Source organism: Stigmatopora argus, chromosome 12 (assembly GCF_051989625.1).
Source record: "Stigmatopora argus isolate UIUO_Sarg chromosome 12, RoL_Sarg_1.0, whole genome shotgun sequence".
Lineage (NCBI taxonomy): Eukaryota > Metazoa > Chordata > Actinopteri > Syngnathiformes > Syngnathidae > Stigmatopora > Stigmatopora argus.
The window spans coordinates 5864946-5878379 of record NC_135398.1 but is presented as its reverse complement, the minus strand read 5'-3'; the positions used below and the strand labels follow the sequence as shown (position 1 = coordinate 5878379).

At 37.4% G+C, this 13434-nt stretch overlaps 1 protein-coding gene across 4 annotated transcripts in view; it reads left to right on the top strand.

Moving 5' to 3' along the window:
• The window catches only part of pax3a (paired box 3a), a 32664-nt gene extending 26277 nt beyond the window's left edge, over positions 1 to 6387 (top strand). For 3 of the 4 annotated variants that reach the window (XM_077615153.1, XM_077615151.1, XM_077615152.1), the window contains exons 9-10: positions 1622 to 1885; positions 6056 to 6387. In XM_077615153.1, the coding sequence (XP_077471279.1) occupies positions 1622 to 1885; positions 6056 to 6076 (285 nt within the window). In that variant the 3' untranslated portion in view covers positions 6077 to 6387. Of the gene's footprint in view, positions 1 to 1621; positions 1886 to 3970; positions 5179 to 6055 lie in introns of those variants that run through there. The other variant, XM_077615150.1, reaches the window with a different exon arrangement.
• The last annotated feature ends 7047 nt before the right edge of the window (positions 6388 to 13434 follow it).

Genomic DNA, 13434 nt, shown 5'->3' with positions numbered 1-13434 from the left:
ATCCAACGTTAATAAAAAAGTGTACCTTTTCACACAAATCGTATTATAACTACTTTCACCTAATTACTATTTTTAAATGGCCAAAGAAAATCTAATTTTATTCCTTATTTACTTCAGACATCATACAATAAAATTAAATATTTCCATTATAGAGTTTCAATCCCTGCTGGACGTACGTTCAATTCGATAATGACAATTTTGTGTTTCTAACACGCCAGATTCTTCTGATAAATTTGACAATGTTAGTAAAATATTGCCATGGTATTTGATGGGGAATGCCTACCACTTGTTACTAATGCATCTTTATTCGCTAATATCTTTATTGCTCAAATCAAGTGCTAACAATATGTAAAAATGTGTGAGGTCTGACCATTGACAGATTACAGTACATAAAATACATCAGTACGATCAGAGCACACGTGCCAGGTGGCCTGCAGTTTCGGAAGCTTCATGTTTTTTGCATCAAAAACCTCCGTTCCGTACTTCTGCTCCCTTTCCATTCCTGACCCCCATCTTTACTGCTCATTACACAGACTATAACTCTTTCCCTCTAACTCTTTTTCGTTACACCCCCAACTCCACCGCCTTTTAAAAAAAAGACAATTTCATGACTTGGTTTCTCACGCAAACCTGGACGCAGCTGTTCGGAATGTATCATCATTGGCGCTACCCTCCTGACATCAGTTGCAAAAAACTGCAAAGAAAATATGCACACAACCTGCGACATATTGGCGATGTCTCACACACACGGACACACAAGCACACACACTCTTGTCCCGCGTTCCCACGTACCCTTTTGGCCTCTAGGCCTCGCAAGGACACGGTGATTTTAGGGCATCAAGAGATTGGGAATGAGGGGTGTGTCTTTAAACAGACACACCAGTCTGAGCCCAGACACAAACATCAATTTTTTAACACTTTAAAATTGCAGAGAGTTAATATTTTCCATTTATTTTACCAAAATGTTTGACTTGATATTGCTTTAATAATGGAGCAGAAAACCTCACGATATATTCAGTACTTGTTGTTTGGCATGTGACTTAATTTAGTTTCATTTTGACCTTTTCTATAAAATTGCCACAAGACATTTATGCTAGGAGTGACATTTTAATGTTATATTTTACTATGGAAACATTTACTTTTATTTCATATATTTTGCCACTCATATTTGTGAACTGATTTTGAATCTTGTATGAATTTCTGTGAAGTAAAATGACAGGTATTTTTGATAGCAACAGAACAGCGAGACCATAGAGAACATTTCTTTTAGTGTCCTATGGTGTTTAATTTTTTTGTTTAATTCATGTGAATGTTTGGAAATGTAGGAATTAGACATTCATGTTGTCATTGTGTATATTAATCGACAAAAAAAGAAAATTCGGTTTTATCTCTCCACAAGATTGACAGTAGAACCAAAACAAACATAAAAAACCCATTAAAAACAACACCCTTGTTCGTGAAGCAGAATAAAATGAAACCACATGTATGAGGTTCGCTAGTGTGGTCTGACAATGAACAATGACTGTGCTTCCACCTCTGTGAGCCCACCTGAGTAGAGTTGATTGAATGTCTTTTCTTCTCTATCCTAATCCCCCCAGTTTCCTTCTGTCTCTCCCTACAGGTGATGGGCCTTTTGAACCCAGGCGGAGTGCCTCATCAGCCCCAGAGTGACTTTGCGCTCTCCCCTCTGACCGGAGGCTTGGAGCCTAACGCCGGCATGGCTGCCAGCTGTCATGGCTCCCAGCGACTGGAGGCCTTACCGGGTCTGACGGGCATGCCCACCCTGCCGAGCACCCAATCTTACTGCCCGCCATCTTACACCTCGCCAGCCTACGCCGTCGACCACCATCCATCCTACCAATATGGACAGTACAGTCAAAGCAAGGTAGGCTTGAAATCCCTCCCTCCAATTTGCACACCGTGTAGTGAAATATCACAAATCAATTTAATATAATGTATCATCTCTATAATGTTTATTTGGATTTTAGCATGAGACATGAAGTCCACATATTTGATTTACTTTCGCGGGCCGCACAAAGTAATGTGGGGGGCCGGATCTGGCCCCCTGGCCGCTGCTTTAATATCGATGATCTCCATGTATTTGCTGCGCTTTCCATGCATAATTTGTGGCTGAAAGGGTTTCACGCTGCAACATACATACTATTCAGTGTAGCAAAATGAAATGTTTTAGATAAACAAGGTGTCTCTCTTTGTTGTATGTATGGTTTGACATCAAACTTTAACCGGGAGTGGTAATTTAACGGCTTAAAACCTCTTTTGAAGAAATTTTTTTCAATCTTTTTCAAAGTGTTGTTTGTTGTAAGCAAGGCAAATTGTATTCCTTTCTCAAGTCTTCCCCGCCATAGCGGAATGATGGCTCATCTTTTGAAAGTCATCGAAATTGAGTCGTTTTATTTCAAGCAACCACTATATTTCAAGAACAGTCATTGCTTGACAATTCTTTACGAAAATATATAATAGCCTAAAGTACCAAATACAGGAAGTTACATATAAAAACCCATACAAATATGTAACTATGATTTTATAAATAACATCTCTTCTCTCTTTTAGGTGCATGTAAACTCGTCTATTCTCTTTAGATCCCGCTTGTGTTGCGCAGTTGAGTTTAGGATTTCTGACTAACGTAAACCATGTTAATTGCGCCAAACCTTCTGATGACTGACCGTCTCAAATGGGCTCGCCCCCGCGCTGAAATTACATGTACATACATCGTTGGCCTGGCTACCTCCGTTTACATTACGCTCATCAAAAGAGCTCCACGCCGAAGCATTTTGGGGGTGGGAGCCGGCTTGCTGTCCTTTGGTGACCCCCGTGATGATCGGACTGGAGTGCAGCTCACCTATCCATGTAATGACCCCTGTGTTGGGCCGACTCAAAGAAAGGAGCCACTTACCAAAAAGTGTGTTTGACAGGAGGGGGGTTGGAGCGGGTGGAGCGGGTGGAGCGGGTGGCTCCTAGTGCAGTACACTAGCACATGTTGACTGGCCCATCAGTGGCTACATCTTGAGCTCATTAATTTAGCTCGTCCTGGGAGAGAACCGCGTGTAGCTTTTGGGGCAGGGGAAGCATGCATGTGTGTGTGCGTGTACATGTGTTAAGGAAGGGGCTCTTTAACAGGGGGCGATTATGACCCTTGGCAGGCCCGTATTGAAACCATGTGTCCAACAGGAGGTCAGATTTAGTTATTGATCAACAGAGCAGAACGAGAGGGATCCAGGCGCTGGCTTCGCTCTACCAACCGCGTTGGGTTCAAAGGGGGTCTCAGGAGATCCTCAAAGCTCTTCACCTGTTTTCGTTGGAGGTTTATTGTTCAAACCTGGACTCCACTTTCCCTTCTCACCTGCTCTTAAATTATTTTTTTTACTCTTTCAGTGAGATTGCCGTGAATTTAAGTAGTTTAGCACCAGTTCATTCCATTGGAACTGGATTGGATATTTACTTGTCAAGTTATTTATACTCTTGTTTGGTTGCTATTATTTAGAACTATAGCTTTACTGCGCTATCAAATAATAATCACGTAGCTTTCCCAGAAAACATGGTAACAAAAAATGCAGTTACCAAATAATCTTCCTGGTTTTAACTTTTTTTTGTCCATTTAGAGGTCGCTACAGCTCATCCTTATCCATCTCCGCCCATCTTCTACAACCCCCTCTGCTCCTATGAATTCCATCACAACATCCACCTTCTCTTTGGTCTTCCTCACCTTTGGTCTCTTGCTTCATAGCTCTATCCTTATCACCCTTTTGCCAATATGCTCCAAAGCCCATTTGTGCTGTTTTATCAAAAAATGTGATTCGAGGTTCAAGTGTTTTGAGTTTAGAGCCTCCTCATGGAACGCATTAAAAGCCCCGTCGTCCTGTTCCGTGTTCATTTCCACCCCAAAGCATCATTCCCTCATCCAACAGGCTGTACTTTTCAACTCTCTTTTGTCTCCCCTTCTCATCCTCAGGTGCCTTTCATTATTTAAACCTGCTGTTTCCTCAAAGTGGAGCCCCCCCCTCCCGCCAATCTGACATTCATTGACCCCCAACGTGCCCCCCACCCAAACGCTGCCTTCGCCAACCACCCCAAGGCTGACCAGAGGGCTGCCAAAGCGAGAGATGGCGAGTAGCGGTGGTGTGGTTTCATCACGGCGACGCTGGGCGTACTGATGGCGGCTTGGACGGGAATAATTAGGACCAAAGGTTCAGCCTCTCCGGTTACCTCGCGAGTCTCGTCATGCTAGGAGAACCGAGCCCGCTTGTTCATGCTTAAGTAGGAGAAGGAAACGCGGGATGGAGCGGGGGGGCGGTGGTGGATTCTTAATACATTCAAGATTCTGTACTTGATTTTTGAGACGTGAGGCAGACGTTTTCACCATGGACTGCATCGTTTGCAATGGGGCACCAAAATAACACTTGGGGCACCGACCCAAAGGGTGGAGCCAGACATGTTGATTGGTCAATAGAATCACTTGGAAATGGAGTGAAAAGAACATGAGATTTGCCTCTTTTTAGGGGGGGGAAACCATCCCATCCAAACATTTTTTTTTTTGCTCACTGGGACCAAGTTGACAGGGGATGAATGGATTTTTTGTTCCTCGTCAAAAAGGCCAGATGTTCTCCTGAAGGCTAACAACGATGGAAAAGACATAAATCTATCCTGATGTGGTGTCTCACTGAAGACGATTTAAATACGACCGTGTGGGTCGTGTGTGGAACAAGACAAGTGGACCACTGCAGCCCAAAGAAAGTGCAATACCTTCATACCTCATAAACAAGGACAGACCACACGTACGTCATAAGTGTCCTCTGAGAAATGCTCTTTTATTATTATTTTGTTTTTCCCAATGCCGTCATTCATTTTGGGTTGTGAGCATGACCAATCAGGATAACTTGGTCAGATTGAGAAGAAAGGTCACCAAGCCAAAAAACGGAAGAAAAAAAATCTGTACAGGTGAACACTTTTTAATTTGGTTGTGATGAATTAGTTTTCATCAAGATTTGGAGCTCAGTTCTTTATTTATTTAGTGTCACACAGTTGCTCAATGTAATTTCTTGAGTAAGTGAGTCTTAAAACAATGTTCATTATACATGTCTCCCCCAATTTTGTATCCTTTTTTTGTGTACAAACAGCACTATTTACTATTTATAATAAAAATTGTCAAACAAGATGTGATTTAACAAGTGAATATTTTATATATGAACATGTTTTAAGCACTCCAGTGATATTGTATCGTGGTCCATTATTGGGGCCCCAATTGCAGTGGTGCTTTGAGATGTGAGTTTAGTTCATTCCATGACTATGCTTTTAAGTCAAATTTGAAAAAAAAAAACCACAAACAAAAACAGTTTGTAGCATGCTTTCATGTCTTATAGCATTACTTTCTGAGTCCTGACTGAATATTTTTTGGAAAACAACTTTATCCATTTAAACCAGGGGTGTCAAACTCATTTTTTTGTCGCGGGCCACATGGTAGTTTTGATTACATCCGGAGGGCCGTTATGTCTTCCAACTAGGCTGCCAAAATTAATCGATTAACAAATTGACAGCTTTCTCGATCGTGCTAATCGATAGATCATTTTTGGACATTCAAATTACTACAAATTTTTGCAATTATTGATCTAAAATGAGGAAACACAGGAAATAATCTACAATCTTCATTTGAATTTCATCATAAAACAGAAAGTCGGCACTCATCATTTACTTTCCCGGGCCACACAAAATGATGCGGCGGGCCAGATTTGGCCCCCGGGCCACCACTTTGACACATGATTTAAACAATCTGGTCATTTTGATTCATTTTTTGGTATTTACAATGACTCGAATGACTGACAATATACACATAAAGAAAAAAAAAATCACATTTTCTTATAACCACATTGCTATTTTCTCCTTGCTATTGTGACAGGACCTATAAAATGACTCGTTGATATTATAAGAATGATTACAATGTGTCTTTGAAATGCACAACTGCTGCACCCTAATGGAGCACTAAATCATAAATATATCCCGTTTCATAACCACTCCTTTTGGATAAATTCTTGCTCTCTAGGGGCTCCTTTGCACCCCCTGATGACTAAAGCAGAGCTGCTGTAAATCAGTGGCCCACAGACACACTTGGACATCAGTCACCGATAAAGCTGCCGGCACAGGGCTCGGAGGTGGTTATTGCCCCCCTGAAAAAAGAAAGAAAAGGGAACACCATTGGACACCGTCACACAAAAGGCTGCAAAAATCTCTGGTGAGTTTTTATCACTCACAGTATATTTTTTCTTCTGGCTTCTCATGTGGAGGATTGAGGGATCAGGTGCTCAGCTGTTAGCGTCATTCAAATGTCAAATGCATCATTCTGCTAGTGTGGGAATTTGTACATGGAATGCACATCTTGTTTTAAGACACTTGTGGGGGCATATTTTGTATTTTTTTTTTTTATGTAAGTTTACTGGGATTTTTAAAGGCGTTTTTAGAAGTATTATTATTTTTCCCCCATTTTATTTTAGGTTAGATGTACTACTGTACAGTGTATGATTTCAACACAGGATAGTGTTTTTATTACATTCTTTTCAATTATCAATTTGAAGGAAGTATTTTATAATTATTTTCTGTATAACTATGGTCAAAATTTATAGGAAATGTCTAAAATTATATACATTTGTATTTTTTATAATTATTACAGCAGAGTTTCAAATACATATATATTTTTAAATAGATTGCAAAAAACACTTAGAAATTGTTAGAGGCTTCAAGACAAGCTGTCATTTGTTTAAAACATATATATTTTTAAGTGTAATTAGTTTTTCAAATTATTTCAACAATACACTTGGATAGATGTTCAGATTTTCTACATTGGTCATTTAATTATTTTTAAAATCACACATTTTCAGTTAATTTTCTTAAAATTAATCTTAATGACAAAATGATGTAAGAGTTGGCCGTTCATTGATGTTTACAATTTATTGCTGATTCAAATTGAGGACCATTGTTTTCCCCCCTCTTTTTTTCTTAAGAAGTGCCATACTTGTAAGACACAATGACTAAAAAAGCGCGCGGGGGAAGCTTTGAGTTGGTGTGTCAGTCAAGCAGCAACACACTGGAGACAACTTAACCTTTGACCCCGGCCCTCTTTGAAATAAGTAGACTACTTGACCGGAGGTGACAACAATCCAAGAGTCGGTGCGCCTTCTAAGAACTCAAATTGAAAGTGAAGGAAAGCGGACAAAGACGTTGAAAAAGAAATGTTTCTAATGGGAAGAAAAGCAGCCATTGCTTTGAATCACAATGACGGAGTGGAATGTTGTCATAGTAGGCTACATTTTGGGGCGAAATCCAAATAGAATTAGAATAAAAGTTGCCCATGGCTCTTCTGGTATGATGTGTACAAATGGGAGCTGAGTTGCATCGAGGAAGCAGAAACCTTATCACAACTCCCAGCATGCTTTTCTGAAAAGTGGCGCGCCACCTGCGGTGTGGTCTTTGTGCTCCTCCCTTCATGACGCTTTCTTACCTTTTTCCTTCATTTGAAAATGGAAGTCGAGCTCAGCCGTCCGGCACAGCGTTGGACGTGAACCAGACCCTTCCGTCTGCTCTATTGTCCAGATGCCAGCGGGCACAACAGCACGCCCGCTTGGAGCCACTCAGACAAGGCCTACGTTTACATCTTTGTAAGCCTCATGGGAAGGCATCAAGACAAAGACGGCATTTTTTTCTCTGTAACAGTAGCAGCATAGCCACAGGTTGATCAAAAGCAAGATTGTCAAACATTTTGGCATATTTTTTATGATTATACTGAGCTCAAACGCAGAGGATAATAAAAAGGGAGCACTGTCTAAAACAAGGGTTTCAGACTCGGGTTGGTTCGCGGGCCGCTTTAACGTCAACTTGATTGCACGTGGGCCGGACCATTTTAGATATAACATTTAGATTTTTTTTTTAATAAATTGATTAAAAGAACTGGATTAAAAGCCCTGAATATTCAGTTTTTATAGATCTAAAACAATGTTTATTTTAGCTTTTTTTTATACATATTTTTAGATTTTACAAAATGATTTTTGAACTAAAAACACAGAAAAAATGGATTAAAAAAATACAATTATTGATTTAAAAGGGGGAAAACCAGGAAATTTAATATAAATCTATACTCTTCATTTTAAATTGATCCTAAAACAGAAAGTCAGCACTCATGATTTACTTTCCCGAGCCACACAAAATGATGCGGCGGGCCAGGTTTGGCCCCCGGGCCGCCACTTTGACACATGTGCTCTAAAAGAATGTATCGTTTTGGGGCTATTTTTTGGCAAACAACTATGTTGAAGTAAGAGGAGGAGCTTCATAGAGATAGGTTATAGTCTTATCTCATTAAAAAAAATACTTCAATGTCATTTGGAACTGAAAAATACTCATTCTTTAAATCCACGTTTCCCCTTGAAATTAATAAATATGCCATCAATCTACTATTTTTTCCTAAATATTTTTTCCCGATAACTTAACTTTAATGTTGTACAGGAGTAATATGTTTATAACTCATTGGCTGCCATTGACAGTAATGGACAAACAAGATTCTCTAGAAATGAATGTTTTTTTTTGTACATTAACTTTCTTTTATAGGATAGTTCTTTTAGAATTTTTCATATCCAACTTTATTTATTGCAAATCATTCGAGAACCTGAGAGCCACAGCTCATGGACACCGTTTGGGCACAAATATGCTAAAGTAAACTTTGTCATGTTTTGATAGTTAGCTAGCCAAAGAAACGCCAGCTGAGACCTGCTTGTAATTTTGCAACAACAACAAAAAAATGTATCAAGGATTTTCTCTTTCTCTCTTCCCTTCCATTCTATCTAACAATCAGAAATGACACGCGAGCCGGCCTGCTGGCAGCAATAGACAGCTGCCTCTGATGATGGGAGGGAAGGGTGGAAACACGGAGAGGTGCGGGTCAACGGCAGGTTGGAATCTCGTCCCGTGAGGCCCAATCAGGATCAATAACATACATGCGTGCACGCACGCACAAACCACCAGGAAAGAGTCATGACTGCACAAATCAATGTGTGGTGGTGTTTGCGAGGTTCACATTTATATATATTTTTGCCTTTTTTTCAAATTTAATTATTCAAAATTGCAATAGACAAGATGTTTTGAAGTGTACTCAACAAAAAAATAGACTATTAGGATTTTTATTACTGTAGTATAGTATGTGCTTCACCTGTGTGGTGAGTTTCTTTAACTATAGCATTAAATACGATAAATAAACTAGTTTGTTTTTACTGAGATTTCTATTCATTGGAGTGACTATTGTTTTGTTAGTTTAATTTATTGAATTCGTTATCATCTTATACTATAGTTTGCGTATATATATATATATATATATATATATATATATGTATATGTATATATGTATACGTATACGTATATGTGTATATGTGTATATATGTATATATGTATACATATATATGTATAAATATATATGTATACATATATGTATATATATATGTATGTATATATACATATATATATATATTTGTATACATACATATATATTGTTTTGTTAGTTTAATTTATTCAATTCGTTATCATCTTGTACTATAGTTTACATTAGGTAAATCACAAGGGAGAAATATAGTAAGGATTGGTTATGAGTTCCATGAGGGTCAAAATATTAGTATTTTAAATGGTCTAAAATGAATACAAACACCATTCATTTGCACCCGTCCTCCAAAAGTTTAAGAACGAGAAAAATAACACAAATGAAACTATATTTTCTACAAGGGAAATATAGTCACGATACAATTTAATTCAGCCTGAATAGTCTAGCTCCCATGTGTCAAAGTGGCGGCCCGGGGGCCAGATTTGGCCCGCCGCATCATTTTGTGTGCCCCGGGAAAGTAAATCATGAGTGCCGGCTTTCTGTTTTAGGATCAAATTAAAATGAAGAGTATAGAAGTATATTAAATTTCCTGATTTTCCCCCTTTTCAATCAATAATTGTAATTTTTCAATCCATTTTTCTGTGTTTTTAGTTCAAAAATCATTTTGAAAAATCTAAAATATATTTAAAAAAAAGCTAAAATAAACATTGTTTTAGATCTATAAAAACCTGAATATTCAGGACTTTTAATCCAGTTCTTTTAATCCATTTATTAAAAAAATCTAAATATTATATCTAAAATGGTCCGGCCCACGTGAAATCAAGTTGACGTTAACGCGGCCCGCGAACCAACCCGAGTCTGACACCCCTGGTCTATCTAGTCTTTAGATATGTGCCCCATGACCACCTGAGGGCAGTACACATGGTTATAGAGCCACACAAAGAAGAGTTATAATTCATGTTCAACTGGTGTAGAAGCTTTTATTATTAAAAAAAAAGTGATTTGCTTTCCCAGGCAATACTCAGCGCTTGTAACTCAATTTTTTGGTTCAAAGTCAAAGACAGAAATCTGCCAAACAATGGTGTCTCCAAAGCCTCCAAATTGTAAAAAAAAAAATACACAAATATATTTAAGATTTTATTTGTGATGTAGTACTAGTTCACTATAAAGCATCAATCTCAATACACTAATAATGTCATTTCCTCTCTAATTGTGTCAAAAGTGATCATTCGGCTTTTTGAAATTTAGTTTGAAGATTCTTCTTGTCTTGCAAGTGTATCTAATGTGCAAGTCCATGCATGTCAGCATCGCTTTCGGAGTTAAGCACAGTGACATCCCGCACTCAAATTGGCTCTCATTAAGATAGAAAAAACGGCAATGGTCACTAGAGACTGGGCGACATTCCTTCACCATTACACGGTAACTGATCTTTGGAGAGTAGACGCACGGCTGTAGGGTCGCTTCAACCTCTAGCTGACCCCGTATGATCTAAGTTTACAAAGTGGTGACGAAACGTGAACCACAGTCTGGAGATTTTACTTCAATTGCACAGCCCGAGCACGGAGGGAGGTGGAGACAATTTTAAAAGAGAACACACGATTCTAATTTGTGCACACATCAAACATTATCTGTTCTGAAAAGTGAGGTGACGAGCTGTCTAATGAGCAAAGGTGGGAAGTATTTTCATTTTTCTGATGACCTTATCATTTTTCTAAATTTCTACTACTTATTCGTAAGCCTATTATTTTTTTTCTTCCAACCTGTGCATATGAAAATACAACCTACAATGTGTTATGGTGTCCTCACCTTATTTTAAAGCTTGTATGTATGTATATATGTATGTATGTATATATTTATGTATATATGTGTGTATATATATGTATGTATATATATATATATATACATCTTTATGTGTGTATGTATATATATATATATACATACATATATATATACATATTTATGTGTGTATATAGATACATATATGTATATATTTATATGTATATATATGTATGTATATATATGTATATGTATGTATGTATATATACAGATTTATGTGTATATAGATACATATATACATATTTATGTGTATATAGATACATATATGTATATATATGTATATGTATATATATATGTATGTGTGTGTGTATATAGATACATATATGTATGTAGAAATCTTTTGAATAATATGATGTCACGACCATACAAGCCCATTTAGCATGAATCAAATTAAAAACATATTCCTAAATGTGATTTGGTGAGTCTGGAATAAATCGACAGATTGACTTTATGTCGATCGACCCATCTAACCTGATCCATTTTGACTGGTTGGACTGGCTGTGTGTCCCTCTACCCTATTACAGAGTATGCATAGTTTTTCCACATGAGCTGGTTAGCAAAATAATTTAATAAGATTGCCCGATTGAAAATGTTGAAGAAATGAACTCATTTACACATGCTTTAAATGCAATCTAATCAGCAAGGTCAAAGGTTTGTCAGGGTAGGCGACGCTTGTCTAATTTGAACTATCCAATCGAGGAGGATTTGGCTGCAGGAAACTGCTTCCACTTCCTATGACATAATTACCTCACCCTCTTTTAGAAATGGGGGTCACCACATAAATCAACGCTGGAAAAGTGTGTATTTTGATGGCTTTTTATAATGGTCCATAGTGGGAGGCCTATCACAAAAGGTGTCATCTAAACCAAATATAATTAGAATCATTTTCAAAGGGAAAAGCAAAGTATTCATTCACATGCAGATTTTCAGAAAAAAACAATACAGGCACAAAAAATATGGATACATACCAAAAAAAAGCATTTTTATACTAATTCATCTAATAAGGGTTGCTTTCTTACAGCAAAACATAAAATAGTAACCAACAAATAGTAAATGTTAATTTGTTGACATCTACTGGTCAAAAACAGTACAGCAACGCTGTATTTTATTCTGGCGAACATGTAAACTACTCTCCGTTAATTATAGAATCAAATTAAAAGTCCTAAACCTATTTATTATTTAATTTGCAGTCTCAAATCAAATCAATAATTTCATATAACATCTTTCAACCACCAGATCTTGCGATCGTTGCTACACGGATGAAATAATTAAATAATTAAATAGATAAGTAAAGAAATAAAATAAAAGAATAAAAGAAAGAACGCTCAAAGGATCAGACCAAAGTTTGTCTGATCTACTCTCTAGAACTTTTAAAACTATTGCAATGCATTTGAATAATAAAATATTGGTGCGCTGGATGCACTGATTTTATTCCACCACAAAGAAAAATGCATTTATTTTGACAGGTATAACAAACGTGGCGAGTCACATGTCTTAATTACAAACAAATCACCAATCGGTGGATATTCTGGACCTTTCTGTGGAAATATACAATTATACTTGAGTCAAGATGAGTTTGGCCTTCAAAACTATGAATTTAAAGGGACAAATAACTCTGATGAGGAAATAAACATATCATCCGATATGGAATTAGATGAGGGAAACGCTCCACGTCGCCTCAAGATTTGGAATATTGGTAAGTGTTAAGAATACGATGGTGAATCAAATTATATTTGTGATAATCATGTACAAAAAAGGGTGGATCTTTATTGTTCAGCAATGTTTTGTTGAACAGCACAGCACGTAATTGTTTAATTTATAAAATATGTTCTTAAATTTACGTTGAATGCTGTATATGAGAATTAGGGATGTCTCGATACTGACTTTTTGAGTTCCGATTCAATCCGATTTTTTTCTCAAGGTGTGTTTTGCCAATACTGATCTGATGCCCATATTTTTAGACTAGTAAAAATAAAGCAAAGCCTAAATTGAGCCACTTTGGGTTTGGCATTGATCTTTCTAAAAATGTCAGTTTACTCAACACCAATGGAAAGTTACTTGAAATACAAATGTGGAGTAAGCTAATTTAAAAGGAGAATTATAGAAATATCACTCAACCTGGGTGAAGTGGTCTGTTTTGTACAAATATTTACATTGATATCAACTTTTCATTGGCAACACGCCTGGTTGAAGCAGTAAAATGTTTTGATCAAAACAACAAAATTGGCTAC